General features: G+C 49.4%; 1 protein-coding gene across 2 annotated transcripts in view; it reads left to right on the forward strand.

Moving 5' to 3' along the window:
* The window catches only part of LOC133352585 (tyrosine-protein phosphatase non-receptor type 14-like), a 40,736-nt gene extending 20,608 nt beyond the window's left edge, over nucleotides 1-20,128 (forward strand). For both annotated transcript variants that reach the window (XM_061568324.1, XM_061568323.1), the window contains exons 3-8: nucleotides 900-1,040; nucleotides 3,526-3,720; nucleotides 11,199-11,327; nucleotides 13,904-14,177; nucleotides 16,490-16,653; nucleotides 19,072-20,128. In XM_061568324.1, coding sequence (XP_061424308.1) covers nucleotides 900-1,040; nucleotides 3,526-3,720; nucleotides 11,199-11,327; nucleotides 13,904-14,177; nucleotides 16,490-16,653; nucleotides 19,072-19,200 — 1,032 coding nt within the window. In that variant the 3' untranslated portion in view covers nucleotides 19,201-20,128. The remainder of the gene's footprint in view (nucleotides 1-899; nucleotides 1,041-3,525; nucleotides 3,721-11,198; nucleotides 11,328-13,903; nucleotides 14,178-16,489; nucleotides 16,654-19,071) is intronic.
* The last annotated feature ends 441 nt before the right edge of the window (nucleotides 20,129-20,569 follow it).

Consider the following 20,569-nt stretch of genomic DNA (forward strand, 5'->3'; position numbering starts at 1 on the left):
AACATTTCCCAGGTCGCTGGAAGAAGAGATGGCACATGACTAGGGGCCACAGTCACAGTGATATGTATACTCGATGTGGTGTGCCGGGAGCGGAAATATTATCCGGGCCGCTGGCCGACGGGAATGGATGGCCACGTGACGAGTAACCACGGCAATATGGAGGGGTATACTCGATGTGGTGTGCCAGGTGCGTGCTACAAATATTGGCTGCGTCGTTGACTCGGGGTGGCCATCCTGTAACAGACCAACAGGCAAGAAATGCCCATGAGTTCTGCAATGAGTCAAGTGTACATATATAAAATTATATCATACAACTTATCGTGAAACTTTAATTCATTATTATTTGCTACTGTGGTTGTATGTGCTACATTACTGCCCTACGATAGAGCCGTATGCAAATGGTATTAAGAGTCGCATGCGGCCTCGGGAGAGACTCCAGTTGGCAACCTGCCGAGTCCTGGACACACCGCGGCTGAAGACTGAGCCTTGCCCAGTGCCGGATTATTATCCCAGCAGCGAAAGTAGCTACAAATGCTAAATGTGTAGTAGCTACATGTGTAGTAGCTATATGTGTAGTAGCTACTACATGTGTAGCAGCTACGGGCCCCGCACTTTCAAGGGCCCCGCGCTAAATGCTTTCAAGCTATCAATTCCGGTTCAGTGAGTCTGCACTTGCTCTATTACTATAGTACTATACTGCCTTCAACTTTTATGAACGACTGGGTGTTTAAGGTTATCGATTTGTCGTATAGCAAATGTAAAAAATACAATTACGGTACTTCACTATTCAAGTTAGAAATTTGTGTTTTAATGTTTGCGTTTTTATTTTATTTAGGGCCGCTTTTAACATATGCTTACAGGCCCCGCACTAGCTTAATCGGGCGTTTGCGCGTGTGCAGAGACCCAAGAAGTACAACACCAGCACGGGGGATTTCACGAAGCCGAACGTCACGACTCTACCCAGGATGAATCTGCCCGGTGTGCCCAACTTCACCACCGTCAGCCGGAGGCACACGGGAGACAGCCCCATTGCCGATCGGGTAAAGCACCGGCGGTCACTCTCAAGCACGTCTCGTCTTATTTTAAATTACACACCTGTCAACCCCTTATCAGACCAATTCAGACCGTATTGGTCATCATGGGGAGCGGTGGTGTAGCGGTTAGCACGCTGCGCTATGAACCCGGCGACCCGGGTTCGATTCCCGCTCACGGCCAACCCCAGTGACGATTATCTGAACCGGTCCTGGGCCTCCCCTAGGTCGACTCGGCCTCAAATGAGTACCTGGTGCGATGTGTAAACATCGCCACTGGGGAGACAAAGGCGGTCGGGCGTGGTGCTGGCCACCCACCGACCCGTGTACCGTTCCGGCCTTTATAGGTGCTTGCTAACAGCACTTGCCCCAACAGTCTGATAAGGCTACACGAGTGATTTTTTTTTATCTCAACGTTCATCCTACAAAGTCCCATCACAATGGAGAAACACACGCACATAGACAACACACTTTGGTTGTCCGTATTGAAACGGCTGTACGCCGCATGGCCCTGAAAACTCCCTGTACAAGAATACGGGGTAAACCGTGATGGGTCGACAGGTGTTGTATTAGCAATTTGACCAGCAGAACGGTGTGATGACGTGAGATGAGCCTATGAGAAGGATGGTAGTGCGTGATGAATATGATGGCGTGTGAAATAAACGATGGCGAAAGATGACAAATGAGTGGTCGATGATAATGATCGGATGGGATGGATGGGTAGGGAGGTTGAGAAGAGGGATGATGGAGTTAGTGAGGGGGAAGGGGAGCTGGGGTAAGCAAGGGATACGAAAAATAAACAGTGAGGCTGATTGTTTGACAATTATGTACACCATTGGAACCTCATTTGCCAGTAAAAAATATGATAATTGGTTTTTTACCCTTATATTTTTTACTGGCAAATGAGGTTCCAATGGTGTAAATGCTTATCCCGAGCTCTCATACTCTGATGGTGCATTGTCTTTGAGTTGTACGCCTTTTGGCGTCATCTGGTCCAACCCATGTGAGACTATGTTTTTTGTTTGCATTATGACTGCAGGTATTGTGGTCTATGCAAACATGACTCCTTGTAAAAAAGGTGTCAGTTTTGTTGCCAGATAGAAGGGTAAAAAAAACAATTATCATGTATGTACACATACAGTACACGTACGGCATGGGCATACGGTACGTATGCTTTACCTGATAAGATAAAAAAAATAGTTTCGTTTTATTTGTATGACTTTTTTAAAGTGATTTGGTTACCTTTTCTATACTTTGCACTCTTATCGTGTTGTTGTACTGTTTGCTGTTGTGACGTGCGACCCGCCCCTACTGGACACCTGTGAAAACGAGCTTTATAGCTAATCGGATTCCTACGGTATAAATAAATATTCTGATTCTGATTGGGGTGACTGGCAGATGCACCACTTGCACTCCTACCCTGTGTCAAGTCGCGTGCTTTAATATCGCAACTCTTACCTCCCCAAGCTTACTCTTAGTTTTTTCCTACTCTTAGTTTTTTTTCGGTAAGCTTCTCTCTTCCGAGCTCTAAATGCGTACAAGTATGACAAGAAAGCTTTTATCTGCATCGGGCACGTAGATATTTCATCCACATAATTGCCCGCCCGCCCGCCCGCCCGCCTGGCTGCCTTCTTACAGACGATTGGCAATATAGTTGATGAGTACAAAACTTACATACGGGCGACATTTCACTGTAATGTTCCATAAAGGATAAATAATGCAGAGTGACGGAAACTCGCGTGCATATTAAATTGTAAGGGGTAGAGCGGAGTTGTCCCGTCACGCTACGAAACTGGTGGCCCGAGGTCTCATTCCCGGCCACGGCTCACATCAGTGGCGAGTGATATCCGAACCGTTGCTGGTTCCACATCCCTCCGATGATTCACCAACCTGTACGGGACAAGCACGGTTAAGTATGGTCAAACAACCGCCCTTGACTGCCACAGTGTGGGGGAGGCCCTCGACCAGCAGTGGATTGACATTTGGCTGTAATTTTGTTAATTGTTCATTTTGTTTGGCTCATAATGGTCATGTCATTGCACTGAGTTGGTATTGTTGGAATCTTGAATTCAAAGCCAGGCAGCTATCCATGATCAACAAACGTTTATCAAGTTGAATCCAGAAAAAAAACGACATAGAATGTGGGTATTCACTTAATCTTGTCTGCCCACGCTATGTAAACGGCGATTAAACTAATCAATGTAATCTCAGGAAATTCACATTGAGAGGACATTATGATTTTATGATGATTAGGATTCATTTCAGGATTTTAGCATTATTACCAAGACAGACAATTGGAGCCACGCCCGGATGGTGGTGGTCGTGGTGGTCAAATTGAATGTCACATTGCAACTACGCTGCCCTTGCAAGATCTGGCAGAAGGAAGGCCGCAACGGGGAAGTGCGGCGACGACATACAGCATCGTCCATGATGACCTCTCCTCGTTGACCCCGCGTCCTGAGATTGATCCGCCGACTGTGCGATTCTCCACCAGGGATCGCAGTTGGCGGAGCGGGTGCGGCGCGGGGATGCGGCGCAGGAATTTGGGCATATCCCGTGGGGACCCGGGGAGCGAGGGTCGATGGTGGACTCGGAGAGGATCCGGCAGCCAGCGTCCTCCGTGCCAGCGTCTGCGCCGCGGTCTCCCCGGGGAAACGTCACGCGGCGCGCCACCTCCTCTCACGTCCGGGTAAGCAGCGCACAGCGACGCGTGAATGCGCAGGGACACAGACGCGTGGACACGCGGACACACAGACGCGTGGACACGCAGACACACAGACGTGTGGACACGCGGACACACGGAGACGCGCAGAGACACAGACATGCGGACACGCGGACACACGGAGACGCGCAGAAACACAGACGCGTGGACACGCGGACACACGGAGACGCGCAGAAACACAGACGCGCGGACACGCGGACACACGGAGACGCGCAGAAACACAGACGCGTGGACACGCGGACACACGGAGACGCGCAGAAACACAGACGCGTGGACACGCGGACACACGGAGACACGCAGAAACACAGACGCGTGGACACGCGGACACACGGAGACGCGCAGAGACACAGACATGCGGACACGCGGACACACGGAGACGCGCAGAAACACAGACGCGTGGACACGCGGACACACGGAGACACGCAGAAACACAGACGCGTGGACACGCGGACACACGGAGACGCGCAGAAACACAGACGCGCGGACACGCGGACACACGGAGACGTGCAGAAACACAGACGCGTGGACACGCGGACACACGGAGACGCGTAGAGACACAGACATGCGGACACGCGAACACACGGAGAAGCGCAAAGACACAGGTGTGCACGCATGCAGAGACACAAATGTGCTAACAATAGACACACACACGTTTAGACACACAAATGTGCAGGCACGTGGCCAGACATGTCCATGCTTGGAAATACAGACATGTGTATGGATGGACAACACACGTGAAAACACATGGACACATTGATACAGGAACCCATGGACTTAGACACATGAACACACAGGCACCTCTGCACACAGACACGGGGTTCAGTGGACGATTAGACATAGCCACTTAGTTCTCTGATTCACGTGGACACTTTCATGTAGGTTGGAACATGGGCCAGACACACACAGACACTCGAACCAGTGCTCACTCTAAGCCTAAAATCCTGTTTCCATAGGACACATGACCCGAGTTTGAACTCGATTTGCCATTCGGGCAGTCGGTGAAAACAATCTACTTGATTTGTTTGAATTTTCCAAGCCGGGTTTGCATCGAGGCATGGCCTGAATTCTCTACGTCAGAAACAGAATATGCCACCAGCTGTGTCAATCGCAGACGGTCTCGTTTACTGGAACACACTTTTTAAAATAATATTTAATTTAACATGTAATAACGTTTAATTTTGTCATGAACCCAACCTTAATCTTTGACTCGCAATTATGTCTTAGGAAAGTTTTATTCACTTTTACAGGGTGATCCATTTATGGATAACCGCTTAAAGTAACAGGGAGACTTTGTAGAGACAAATAACATTGTATATTTCGAAGCCTCGATTAACAACATGAAATCTCTCGACATTCTCCCGACACGCATCGTCCCGTATTACCGGTGCAGTGATTTGCCCAACAGCATTCAACGACTGCGTAACGCCGAGGTCATTTGAAAGGACAGGTTCATTGCAGGTCTGTAGGGTATTTATGAATGGATGACCCCGTGCATGTCTAAGAGCTGCCCAATTCACGTGACAGAATTCCTGTTCAGCACGAGCTGGACAGGAATGGGGGTGCTAGGATGAAATGAGGTCAACTCAAACAGGTCAACTCACTCAGGTTAACTCTCTCAGGTCAACTCAGGCTAGCTCGAGCCATCTCGGGTCACGTGTCCCGTAGACACTGGGTGGCGAGTAGTTTCAGGTTGACAAACAAAGGCAAAGATCCCCCGTAAAGCCTTAGCGGACTTTTGGGGCAAGTGCTGTTCGCAGGCACCTATGAAGGCCGCCACGGCAAACGAGCTGGGTGGGTGGCCAGCACCACGCCCGGCCGCCTTTTTCTCCCCATTGGCGATGTTTAGACACCACACACCAGGTACGCATTTGAGGCTGAGTCAACCTAGGGGAAGCCCAGGACCGATTCAGGTAATCGTCACTTGGTATTGGCCGTGAGCGGAAATCGAACTCGGGTCGCCAGGTTCGTAGCACAGCGCGCTGACCGCTGCTCCACCGCTCCCCATAAGGGTGACACCAGACAGAGAGGCGCAGACGTGTGAGTGGGCACCAACGCAGCTGACACTGCCACTACGCTAATCGGACGCGACAAGAAGCCGTGCAGGCTTACTCAGCCCCTGTAAATAATACATCTACATTTTTGGAGAAAATATGAATAATACACGAATATCCATTTTACAGGGCAATCCGTACGGAACAATATTTCAAACGTGCCATGAGCTTCTGCAGCCTTCGTTTAATCCGGTTACGTTTGGGTTAAAGGTAAAGGCGCATGCCTGCAAGTGCCTCTTCACGCCACTGCTGGCAGAAGGGCCAGCAGTGTGTCTACACTTTACTCCGCCACAAATCACCTGCCGGCTCTTGGCTTGCCATCGAACAAAGACGCTCACTGCACCGCGCGCTTTCAGATGCGCTCCCTTGCGGCCGTCTGAAACGCTCTTCCTTCCGATATTGGGAATCCATTGGGAACGATGCACTTTTAAATCATCTCGATTTTAAAACGAATTTTTTTAGAACTGATTTACGTTCTAGATTTGAAGCTTTCGTGACTGCAAGGATTCATACTCTTAGTTTTTTCGGTAAAGTCACGTAGGTAAAAAAATGAAATTAATTAAAATAAAATAATAAAAATCACAATGTTTCGGAGGCAACACAAGTCTCCGTGACTTTACCGAAAAAACTAAGAGTAACTGATTTACGTGTTTAGTTTGTTGTCCTTTCTCCGCACCGTCGTCGCGAAAGGTTTGGCTGCGCACTGGTCTTGTAACCCAGAGGTTCCATTCTATCTCCACGGTTGGCTACGTGCGGTGCGAAAGAAGTTCAACACACATCGGAGGAGGGATTCAAGAAAACTTGCCCCATTCATTCAACAGCCGTGCCGTGGAGATAGAATGGAACCCGGCGACCTCTGGGTTGCAACACCAGTGCGCAGCCAAACAATTCGCGACGACGGTGCCAGCGTTTAAAGTGTACAAGACGCACGAGTGTGGTTAATGTACGGGGCGAGGGGAATCAGTGTTGCCACAACAGGCGACTTGCCCCATTCCAATGCTGTCCAAACCTGTTACGTATAAGGGTTGTAGCGAAGGCCCCGATGAAGGTTCGTGTAGGTCCTGGGCACTTCTCTTTCGTAGGCCTTCAGCGATAACTCTCTGGAGATGGTACTGCTGCTGCTGCCGCCCTGATGTGACTACACTTGCACCACTGTTCGGAATGAGATGGTGCGAACAATACCACTTCAATGTGTTCTTTGCTAATTTTGCAGTGAAAAAAAATCTCTAAATGTTAATCTCCGATTTTTCGATGTAAAGCTTTCGTGACTGCAGGGATTCATCTTCTTGGTTCTTTCAGTAAAGTCACGTAAAATGGAAATAATAAAATAACTAGTATTTTATTATGTTTTATTTTTATTATTTTATTATTTCCCTTCTACGTGACTTTACCGAAAGAACCAAGAAGATGAATCCCCGATGTTAATTTATCTCACCTTATGAAGAAAAACCCACTGACATTGACATAGCTCTGCCTCTTTGTATATACACGCTGACAATATTTGCTGTACTCTTTGGGTCTTTCGGTAAAGTCACGTAGATAGAAAAATAATAATAATAAATCACGACGTTTCGATCGCAACACAAAATATAGCGGGAGAGCTGCTGAGGCAGGAAATAAATATATGTTTGCTATGTATAAATATAGTTATTTATTTATTCAAGAAGATATCTTGGTTAAAAAAAATTATCATACAAAAAAAAGTCACATTTATTTTTCGTAGTCCCCTTTCAGTTTTCGTAGGTCCGAGGCACAGTTCCTACACAGTGCCTACTCCATACCTGTCAACCCATACGATTTACCCGTATTCTTGTACAGCGAAATTGAGTTATCAGGTCCATACGGCGTACAACCGTTTCTATACGGGCAAAAATATTTACGTTTAGTCTATTTGTGTTGTTATTCTTAGGTTTTTTCGGTAAAGTCACGTAGGTAAAACGTTTCGGAGGCAACACAAGCTTCCGTCTTCAGCTGTCGTGGCTGTGACGGTTCCACCTGAAGAGGGAAGCTTGTGTTGCCTCCGAAACGTCGTGATTTTTATTTTATTTTACTTTTATTAATTTAAATGTTTAACCTACGTGACTTTACCGAAAAAACCTAAAAATATGAATCCTTGCAGTCACGAAAGCTTCAAATCTAGAAATATTTGTGTTGTGTTTCTCGCTTGCGATTGGAACTTTGTATGATGAACGTTGAGATGTATACGGGTCACGTGGTGACCAATAAGATCTGAATTGGTCTCTAATAAGGTAGGGGTACTGATAAGGGGTTGGACAGGTTTGCTGTACCGTGCCTATTTAATAACACGAGCCTGGGTGTGGCTGCCCACATTTTGCCCCACCGCCACCACATTTTTTGTTATCATACAAAAAAAAGACACGTCACATTTCCATACTCTTTGGTGCTTTCGGTATCGTTTCCTGGCCGAGGTGGACATGACGACGATTCTCGTCAACGCTGCAGTCGATTGGCGTCGCAACGGAAGGGGAATTTGTTGGAGGCTTAATTCATATTCGGTCAGAGGGAGTTCGTTCAAAATGGCACAGCGACTACTGCTGCTGCACCGCGCACAGACCCTTCATGCGAAGACCCCCCCCCCCCCACGTAGACTTGTGGAGCGTGAAGGAAATTCGCTGTTAGCGAGCACCTGTTGAGGCTGCTAAGCTGCACGAGGTGGGGGGGGGTTGCGGTGTGGTCATCACGCTAAGGCCGGCCGATGTCGTCTTCCCAGCACTGACGTTGACACACCGCACCAGGTAGCGAGCCAATTAAGATAACTTGGGGGAGGCATTTTTATAGGATCATAAACCACTTGCCGCTGATGGTATCCATGAGCAGGGATCGAACCTAGGTGACCGGGCGTGTGGCAACCGAGCACGAATTACTGCATGCACGCACACAGTACTCACAGTGCACACAGTACATTTACTCACAGTACACACACATCACACACGCACAGTAGACACACACAGTGCATACACAACACACACTCACAGTACACACACATCACATACACACAGTACACACATCACACACAGTACACACGCAGCACATACAGAGTATACACACATCACATACACACAGTACACACACATGACACACACAGTACACACACAACACATACACACACAGTACACACACAGTACACACACATCACACACAGTACACACACACAGTACACACACAACACATACACTCACAGTACACACACAGCACACACAGTACACACACATCACACTCACAGTACACACACACAGTACACACACAGCACATACACACACAGTACACACACATCACACACAGTACACACACACATCACACTCACAGTACACACATCACACACAGTACACACACATAGTACACACACAGCACACACACACAGTACACACACAGCAAACACACCGTACACACACAGCACATACACCCAGTACACACACAGCACGCACACACAGTACACACACATCACATACACACAGTACACACACAGCACGCACACACAGTACACACACAGTACACACACAGTGTACACACACACAGTACACACACAACACACACTCACAGTACACACACAGCACATACACAGCACACACACACACAGTACACACACCGCACACACACCGCACATACATTCAGAGTACACACACACACATAATTCACACACACAGACACGTGTGTGTGTGTGTGTGAGCTTAAAATACCAATTTCACCCAAGAGATCATCTGACATAACTGGATTTTTCAGAATGTCAACGACAGTGTAGAATCGTGGCCTGGGTAATTAACGAACAACATTAAAGGGGCCGTCCATAAATGACGTCACGCACCTAGAGAGGGGGGCGGGGTCAGACATTTGTGACGATGTGTGATGACGAGGGGGGGGGGGGGAGAAATGTGACGTTACATCAAAATGCGCAACTTTAAACAAATATAGACAACACGTTCTACTTAATTAAATAGACTTTTTAATAAATGTTTTCTCCTACAACATCAGAGTGCAGCGCCACATTAAATACGCACTACAATGACAATAGTTTAAAGCGATTTGAAGCATACTTTATTTCTTGGGTGGGGGGGGCAGAGCTTTGTGACGTCATATTTGAGGGGGGGGGGTCTGACTTTTTGTGACGCCGTGTGACGAGGGGGGGGGTCAAAAATCGGCCAAAATCGCGTGACGTCATTTATGGACGGCCCCAAAGTGGATACACTTCAACATTACCATGTCTAAGGTCATCCACGAACTCGCTCTCATCCTCACGTCACCCATCTCATCTCAACTCTACTCTCCAGCGAGGGTTAGTGGATCACACACAGATGTCGTGGCCGTTGAGGAGTTTGACATAGCCTGGCTCGCCAGAAGGCAAAGTCGCAGCAAGTGGACTCATCGCCACCTGTACGGGGATAGAGCGTTGCTCCCTTGCGCGCGTGGATTTTCTCCGCTTTCCTCGCGCACGTATCACGATAATAAAAGCACACGTTCGCCACGAACTCGCTGAAAACATTTAAAACGTCAAAACCCAACGCATCACGCACGACCGCCTTTTCCTCCCCAGCGGCAGTGTTTACACATCACACCAGGGCAATGTACTCGTTTGGGGCCCGTCCATAAGTGACGTCACGCACCTAGGGGGGGGGGGGGGTCAGACATTTGTGACAATGTGGGACAAAGGGGGGGGGGGGTTGAGAAATGTGATGTCACATCAAAATGCGCAACTTTAAATAAATATAGACAACACGTTCTACTTAAATGTGTTCTCCTACAACATCAGAGTGCAGCGCCACATTAAATACGCACTACAATGACAATAGTTTAAAGCGATTTGAAGCATGTCTTTTTTTTGGGGGGGGAAGGGGGGCAGAGCTTTGTGACGTCATATTTGAAGGGGGGGTCTGAATTTTTGTGACGTTGTGTGACGAAGGGAGGGGGGTCAAAAATCGTCCAAAATCGCGTGACGTCATTTATGGACGGCCCCATTGAGGCCGTGTCGACCTAGGGGAGGTTTCAGCACCGGTTCAGACAATCGCCACCGCTGTTGACCGTGAGTAGGAATTCGAACAAAACACCGCTCCCAGAACCGGCCCTAGACCTTTGGCGGCCCCAAGCAAAATTTGGTTGGAGGCCCCTTTGATGTATGATTTTTTTCACCCACTAGCTAGCAGTGACTCTAGGGGGCCCTCTGCTGGCCACGGGGCCCTTTGCAATTGCAAGGGTCGCTTAGTGGCTGGGCCGGCTCTGACCGCTCCCCACTCTCACCCCTCGTTCCGCTATTAACATTCTGTTATGGTGCAAGTTCTGTTAGCGAGTAGCACCTGCGGATGGCCGGACACGGCACGCGCTCACCACCACACCTGCCCCCCACCCCACACATCCCCCACCCACCTCGCTTTTGCCACGCAGGTGCGAGTGAACGGAGAGATGTGGCACTACATCGCCACCCAGTGGCCTCAGCCGCACACGGAGAGCGACTTCTGGCACATGGTGTGGGAACACGGAGTGAACGTCATCGCGGCTCTCACGCCGGCTCAGGTGAGCTCAGGAGGCCCACCAGAATTCGTTTGCAGACTTTGGGGTGTTCATTTTTCCTCTGTGGAGTTCTCGTGTTCGCTCCACCACCGTCCCTGTTCTGCAATCGTTTCCTCCAGATTTTGACAGTTTACTCAGTTTAATTTATTTGGAACTAGCTTTACTTTCGCCCGGGAGACTTGGATTCACCACGCCCGGCCGCCTTTGTCTCATGCAACAAACAGTGGCGATGTTTACACACCACACCAGTTACTCGTTTAAGGCTGAGTCGACCTAGGGGAGGCCCAGGAGCAGTTAAAATATAAGTGTATTATTAGCATGTTTGCATGGTGTACAGTCGGGAAAGTACCCACATGGCAAATTTCAAGATTGTTGCATGTCGGGAAGTACGCTAAACATTTTGAACAGACACACATGATCACAACTTAGCCTTTTGCTGTATATATATAGAGATAACCCTGTGAGCCATTCGGCTCTTGATTCAGGTGCAACCGCAACAAACAATACAATTACAAGATACATTTAAAATTGCATGTACGCAAATTGAAACATCCTCTACAAAAACAATAAAATCTTCCAGAAAAAGCACCATCCTCTAGAAAATAACTGTAACTGTATTTATTTTGCTGTGCCCTTTTTTACACCTGATGAAGGAAGCTTGTGTTGCCTCCGAAACGTCGTGATTTAATTTAGTTATTTTCATTTATTATTATTTCATCATTATTATTTTTTACCTACGTGACTTTACCGAAAACACCTAAGAGCAAGAAGAGCACACAATCTTGATTTGAAGCTGTCGTGACTGCAGGAATCCATACGTAAATAGAAAATTTATAGATCCTCTATAGACACGTGTTCCATCAGCTCTTTCTCCTACGTCAGCAGTTCTCCTGCTGTGTCTGTTTCACCCGATGACGGTTGCTTGTGTTGCGATCGAAACGTGGTGATCTATTAATTTTCTTCTTCTTGGTTCTTTTGGTAAAGTCACGTAGGAGGGAATTCATAAAATAATAAAAATTAAACATACTAAAATACAATTCTCACGACGTTTCGGCCACAACGCAAGCAGCCGTCCTTCTACGTGACTTTACCGAAAGAACCAAGAATATTAATCCCTGCAGTCACGAAAGCTTTAAATCAAAATATACATTTTCTAAAACATCGCCCTCATCGACTGCAAAACACTTGTCGAGACACTCCTGACAAAAAGTATTGAGACTCCAATGAGGCTCTCCTGGGTATACAAGCGTGATCATCACTTATTAACGCTTTCGTGACTGCAGGAATTCATATTCGTTGGTTCTTTCGGTAAAGTCACGTAGATAGAAAAAAATAAAAAATAAAATGAATAAAAAATAAAATAAAAAATAAGAATAAAATTCAAATAAGAAGAGGCGGGTCCTAAAAAAGACAGGCGCGGAGCTGAAAGGGGTTTGAACTTCCCTGATGATTGAAGACAACGAAGGCACCTATTCACATCGGGCGCGGTTCGTCCACTAGGGGCGGTGGGGCACTGCCCCACCAAGAAGCTGGAGATGAGAAAACATTTTATAATAAAAAACACTATTATATAAATAGTTTTGTTGCGTTTAAAAACGATTTAACATGATTCTTTCAACGTGAATTGCCTAATGAAGATACAATTTTAAGTTGTTCATATTTGAAACCGCTGCAACGCAGTCTGATTTGTGCCTCGGGGAGGTCTCGGGGCGGCTGTGAAGGCGTCCGAGTGAGACAATTCCCTTCATTCCTTGCGATGAGCGTCGCATTTTATCCACGCCGTTTGAGACCCATTCAGGGCGGTGTAGAAGGCGTCCGTGGCTGTAATGAGAGATGATCTCACAACGCGAGGTGGCACCGTGCAAATACAGGGTGTTTCAGAAAGATGGACCCAATTTCAGAGCTCACGGCCTACACGCTCCAGGATTTTGGCAGTGTCAAAGGACTTGAGGGTCATGGGTACAGCATGAGCCCTTTGTTGATTTGTTTCGCATTGTTAATAAATGCCCACCGTTGGTAGAAAAGACAGTTATATCACGTTCATAGGAAGGCCAATAACATGACGAGGTTTTTCTGAATTAGAACACCGTCTTTTCAGAGGTCACTCACAACAGCGCCACCTAGTGGAAATGTCACGAGCCGCCACCGATTCAAATAGTACTAATCAGAGGTCGCAACCGGGTACCCGATACCCGGCTACCCGTACCCGGCCGGGTACGGGTACCCGTTTGCGACCCTGGTGCGGCCGGGTACGGGTACGGGTAGACCGTGAGTCACTGGTGAGTAACTGTTTGTCACTCATTTCCCAACGTCTTGTCTCTTCTCACAATTCAAGTTCCTAGAATCAACCCACCCGCGCCTGCAACATGGCTTCATCCCACAGGTCACAATCAGGTACCCGATACCCGTACCCTACCCATACCCGGCCGGGTACGGGTAGGGTACGGGTACCAGTTTTCGACCCTGGTGCGGCCGGGTACGGGTAAGGAATCAAAACCCGTTTGCGACCTCTGGTACTAATACAACAACAACGTCTACGATGGCACCTTGACCGAGTGCGCCACGTGCTTCCACCGCAGGTCGCCGGGGAGACGAAGCCGCATCGCTACTGGCCGCGACTGGGCTCGCGACAGCGCCCGTCCGTGTACGGGGACCTGGCGGTCCACGCCACCTTCCGCGGCACCACGTCGGCGGGCGGCTGCGCCACCACGGGGCTGCGCGTGGCGCACGCGCCCTCGGGGAAAGAGCGCAACCTGTGGCACCTCCACCACCCCGAGTGGAGCCGCGGCAACGATGACGACGATGACGACGGCGGCGGCGACGACGACGACAATGGAGTGGAGAGGTTTCTGGGTGAGTGGCGTCTGCCGCGATGGCTTTGGGGAAAGGTCTTCGTCCAGCAGTGGATTAATCATGGCCGGTGGTGACGGTGATGTCCCACCTTGCGGGCGCTTCGAGTAGGGGGCAGAGGTCGCAAACTGGTTTTGATTCCTTACCCGTACCCGGCCGGTACGGCTACCCGTTCCCTACCCGTACCCTACCCGAAATGAGTGACAAACGGTTACTCACCAGTGACTCACGGCCTACCCGTACTCGGCCGCACCAGGGTCGCAAACGGCTACCCGTACCCGTACCCGGCCGGGTACGGGTAGCCGGGTATCGGGTAGGGTATGGATATAGGGTACCCGGTTGCGACCTCTGGTAGGGGGCGATGCACAGTCTGGATGTAAGCACGCCTGATATAAGCACAGCTCTCGTATAAGCAACACACGCTTACATGGCACTGGTGGTGGGAGGATGCGCAGGGAAGCTTCTGATGTAAGCACACTTCAGATATAAGCGCACGTGCGCTTGTTCCCAGGGTGTGTGCTTCTAGTCTAGCAAACATTTACAGTTATTCGTCAATCTGGATGAAGATCTCCCTACTCCTTGTTGGGTGTCGGGGTTGTTAAACCATACTTCACCACGCCGGTCAACGTGGGTTAACAAATTGATGAGGGCACGCAGGACAGGTTGAGATAGCACTCGCCACTGACGTTAAACCGTGGCCGGGATCTGGCTGGGATTGCCGCGTTCATACACCGCAGGGGCGCTGACCACTGGGCTCGCCGCTCGTCCTGCGGCAGCTGCTTCTCGAGGAGAGACGTTTTTGTGCAGCCGGCAGCCAGCAGTGCGCGGAATCCCGAAGTGAAATTGCTCTGCGTTGCAAACGCAGCCTCAACGGGAGCCCCCCACGTGGTCACCAAGTTGGAGTTCCCGAGCAAGACCGAGGAGGCGGTGGTTGGGGGGGGGGGCTTGGTGGTGGTGGCAGGTGATGTTAACAAGCGAGCGAGACTCGGGGAGGACTCGGAGAAGAATCGGGAAGAGCACCGGGGGTGAGGGTGGTTCTTCGCCACGGCACGAGGCGACGGGGCGACTGATAGCGATGACGTGACCGGCGCGGCTGAGCGTTTATTTTCGCAGCGCCGATGAATTGGGCGATAAACGAAGATTGATGATGCCGTCGTTGTGTGACTTTGGCCGGTCGACAGCTGCGGCGTCGGTGGCGGCGATATGTTTGGCAAATATTATTTATTTATTTACGTGCCGGAGCAGAGTTGTCAACAGCATTAATTTGAGAAAAATTGCCGTGGAGGGCCCCCCACCCCCCTGTCCAACACAGAGCTCCTCGTGTAGACTTTAGTGACGTCAAGAGAGCGGTGAATGGGCCAGACGCAATTGCTCCTCTTGGGCAATCGCGAGCGGCTGGGATTGGCCAAAATCATCGCCTCCTCGTCAAAGGCGCGGGCGGATTTTGTCGAACCATTTTCAGACGTGAGTGGCCACTTTCAATCTTAAACGAAGGTCACTTTGTTACAAACTCCCCACCCCCTCCCTCCAAAGAAAAAAATTAGAGGAGACAAATATTCCGGGAGGGAACCGATATTCCCAAATATCAGTTCTTGGGGCGGGTATGAATAATAATCATTCCTAGGGGAACAATTATTCTGGATGAACGGATATTCTCGATAAATCCAGCTACCAAACCGTGCGTTGTGGACGAAAATCCCGTCAATCTAAATGTCACGAAGACGGCGAGCAGAGCGAGTGTGCATGCCCGCCAAGCTGCTGACGATAGTTGTATTCATTTATTTTATTTTCTTCTTTACCTACGTGACTTTACCAAAAAAACCAAAGAGGATGGAGCCCCCCTCAAGCTGTCCACACATGGCCATCCACGTGGAGCTATCATTCGTGGCCAGGTCGCTTATGAAAAAAGAAGCTAATAGCTCAGTGGGCTTTACCTGGTAAAATAACAAAAAAGAGTTCAGTTTTATTTAGTATTTTTTTAAAATATGTTTACACTTCCTATAATTTTCACTCCTGTCGAGTTTTTGTATTGTTTCTTGTTGTAACGTCCTGACCCACCCCTACTAGACAGCTGTGAAAAAGAGCTTCATAGCTCATCGGATTCCTCCAGTATAAATAACTATTCTAACCTCTTCACGATCTCCGCGACGATAACGATCCACCTGGCGCCCGCACGCGAGTTCATTTCACCGCTCGATCTCGCGCCGTCCGATAAACCCTCCGTGCATTTTCCCAGCACAACAATCTCATCGGCTCAACATTTTCAGTTGCGTTATTAATCGTCCCCTCCCCTCCCACCACCCCGCCACGTGCAGAGTTCCTGCAGGAGCTACAGTCGGTGCGCAGGCTGACGGGCAGCATGCTGCCTCCGAGGACGCCCCTTCCGCCCACGCTGGTGCACTGCGCCGGCAGCGACGACGGTCCTACAGGGGTCCTCATCCTCTCGGAGCTCATGGTCGCCTGCCTGGAGCAGAACGTGGTCAGTCCATCATCAACAACAGCATCATCACCGTCATCGTCGTCATCATCATCCGCCGCAGCAACATCAGTATCAGCAGCAGCAACATCAGCAGCAGCATCATCAGCAGCAGCATCAGCAGTATCATCAGCAGCATCATCGTCATCATCATCCACCGCAGCAGCAGCATCAGTATCAGCAGCAGCAACATCAGCAGCAGCATCATCAGCAGCAGCATCAGCAGCAGCATCATTAGCATCAGCAGCATAATCATCAGCATCAGCAGCAACATCAGCAGCATCAGCAGTATCATCATCAGCAGCATCAGAATCATCATTATTACCTTGATTTATCCACTGCTAGTTGAGGGACTCCCTGTGCCGTCACCATCTCTCACGGCCCCGCGATGCAGTGTATCTCTTGCGCGCGTGCTGACTCCATCGCTCTCCTCCCCACGTTGGACGTTCTCCCACGAGCGTTCCCCCGGCCACTCGGACTGACAGAGAGCACGAGCGAGGTGGCCCAGTGGCTCACGAGTCGGGGCACTGAGCCTGCGCCGCTGACTATCCTGGGTGTGAATCTGGGTTTCAGCCACCGATGAGGGTAGCGAGCGGATTGTCTGAACCTGTTTACCATTGATTGCACAATAAAAAAAATTGCAACAAAAATCGAGGATTAAAATAGATATTCTTTAACTGCCATGTGGCAAACATTTTTCTCTGGAGCAGGGCACGTGGGAATGTGCGTTGTGTGGCTAAAGAGTTCACTCGAAGGAATCTCAGAAGTAGTTATATGACATTCCCTTCCACGGCCCATTCTCGCGTGAAATGCGAGTGGACACTTTATCTCATAACGTGGCTCTGTTGGCACAATTTTCAATACGTTTGGGAAACAGACGAAACATTTTTTCTTTTTTTAATCTTAATTGTTAGCCGCATCTGTGAAAACAATCCCTGGGCAGGTAAAGTTTCCAGGATGTAATATATTATTTTTTACAGAGCACCGACACGGACAAAGGGGTGCTCGCTAACAGCACTCGGAGGCGATCCATCCTGGCTAAAAGGGAAACGTCTCCGAGTTTTGCGTAATCGGTACACACACGGGCTGGGTTTTTTTCTTCCCCCCCACCTTTACGAATGAGGAAATCCAAACGCACTCTTCTCGTTCGAAATAGGCAGGCAACGCAAATAAATAACCAAAAACTAAACAGTTGTGAAATTCCACAAAATATATATTTCAAATCTTTTTTTAAGAGTGGCAGGTAGAGGCAACCACCACTATCAACAAAAATAATTACAAAAGGGGCATACATCACAAGAGGCTTTGCACGATTAATCTTCGCACGACAGGTAAGTTCGCTCATCGTTTGTCATGTTTAGATGTGCGATGATAAGCAGCTGTGGCTCACGGTGGCTCCAGGTTGCGGAGGCTACAAAACTCCACTCGAGGTTTTTCCGGTTGAAGGTGCAGGTGGATTTGTTGAGAAGCTGGAATGCGTTGCCAGTGGCTTCGTCATCAGCGCTTTCTCACATAGAGGCCCATAGACTCGTATAGAGACCCACAGACTCACACAGAGACCCATCGACTCACACAGAGACCCACAGACTCACATTTAGGCCTATACACTCGCACAGAGAACCACAGACCCACAGAGAAGCCCATAGACTCACAGAGGCCCATAGACTCACAGTGCGGCCCATAGACTCACAGTGAGGCCCACAGACTCACATAGAAGCCCATAGACTCAAAGAGGCCTATAGACACACACTGATGCCCATGGACTCACAGAGGCCCATAGACTCACAGTGAGGCCCATAGACTCACAGTGAGGCCCACAGACTCACATAGAAGCCCATAGACTCACAGAGGCCTATAGACACACACTGATGCCCATGGACTCACAGAGGCCCATAGACTCACAGAGAACCCCATAGACTCACAGAGGCCCATAGACACACACTGATGCCCATGGACTCACAGAGGCCCACAGACTCACATAGAACCCCATAGACTCACAGAGGCCCATAGACACACACTTATGCCCATAGACTGGAATGCGCTGACGGTGGCTTCATCATCAGTGCTTTCTCCGGCAGTCAGAGTGCGTGCAGCCCCCACCGGTCTAAGTGGAGTCCAAAAATGGTGCAGCAGCATTATCACCATCACCGTCGGTGTATTAATGAAATCTTCGATAAATGGTGAGTGTTTTCCGAACCGGAACTGGGCTGCCCTCTTCACCAACCCACACTGGGATATGTGGTGAAGTAAGTATGACGAGCAACCCACGTGACTGACGCGGTGCATGGCGAGGCCTAAGTCCAGCGGCGGACCGACAAAATGGCAGCGCGTGTCCACATGCACACAAACTCCTCGCCGTTGATTCTCGTTCATTTGTTGTTGTTTTCTTGTGCTCCTCCGTCCGCTCGCCCCCGTGCCCAGAACGCCGACGTCCCGCAGGTGCTCGGCGCCCTGAGGCAGCAGCGGCCTCACCTGGTGCCCACGCTCGAGCACTACAAGTTCGTGTACCGCGTTCTCGCGCGCTACCTCGGCAGGTCGCGGCTCATCTGACTCGCGTAGACTCGGGGTGAAGACTCACGCAGAGACTCCGGTAGACTCAAGGAGACACGGGGAAGGACTCGCGGAGACTCGGGGGAAGACTCACGGAGACTCGGGAAAGACTCGCGCAGAGACTCCGGTAGACTCAAGGAGACCCGCGGGGAAGACTCGAGCAGAGACTCCGGTAGACTCAAGGAGACACGAGGAAGACTCGAACAGACTCGCGGAGACTCGCGGAGACTCGCAGAGACCCGCAGGGAAGACTCGCAGACACTCGGGAAGACTCACGGAGGCTTGCGCCGACAGTCGTTTAGATGACTTTGGCACCATCAGCGTCGACGGGCGACATCCTCTTTTTGCCCGCCGAGGCCGATCTGTGGGAGATAATTAGACGTTACATCCTGTGTGGGCATGGTGGCACGGGTGGCTGTGTCAGAACACTGAGCTGGTACTGCTCTGAGATGTTGGATTCATGCCGAGGTGTGTATGAGTCTCTCTCTCTTGGGTGATTCATAGTGGCCATGTTCCAAGAGCTAAGCCAGTATTGGTGAGATTGCGGGTTTAAGTCTGAGGTTTGGTGTCATTTTCTCTTGGGTGGTTCATAATGCTCTTTGGTTCTCTCGGTAAAGTCACGTAGGTATAAAATTAAATTAAATCACGACGTTTCGGGCACAACCCAAGCGTCCGTCATCAGGTGGGACAACCACAGCTTGTGTTGCTCCCGAAACGTCGTGATTTAATTTTATTTTCTACCCATGTGACTTTACCGAAAGAACCAAAGAGTATGGATCCCTGCAGTCACGAAAACTTTAAATCTAGATTGGTTCGTAATGGTCATGTCAGAGCACTCCGCCCGTACTGTTGGAATCCTGGCTTCAAATCCAGGCAGCAATACTAGAAACAGTTTAAACGTTTAACAGGTTGACTGCGAAACACGAAATGTTTCTTTTTGTCCACTTTAAAAGCTTGTGCGAGCCAGAAATTTTAAAACGAAAATAAAATATATTTCAGATGACTGGGACATGGGGAACCACTCTTTAGCAGAGCCACCGAGAGGGCCATTCCCTGACACACGGCAAGACGCGGGGCTCTGCCAAACAAACAACAGTCCTTCTGCTCGCGACACAACTCCGATGGCACAATATGAATATCATCGACGCTAATATAATACAAAACAAATGTTAATGAATTCGAGGAGCGGCATCCGCAAAACACGGTGCCCATTTCCCAGCGTTGCGACGAAGGTTCCCTGTCATTTAATTAATTTGGCAAACTTTCTCATCGATGGACGACAGGGGAACATCGCCCAGACGATGATAACCACGTGCTGCATTCGTGTCATCATCATCGTCGTCGTCAAGACATGAATCCGTGAGTGTGA

The sequence above is a fragment of the Lethenteron reissneri genome, chromosome 41, assembly GCF_015708825.2.
Source record: "Lethenteron reissneri isolate LAM-NWPU_2019-01 chromosome 41, ASM1570882v1, whole genome shotgun sequence".
NCBI lineage: Eukaryota > Metazoa > Chordata > Hyperoartia > Petromyzontiformes > Petromyzontidae > Lethenteron > Lethenteron reissneri.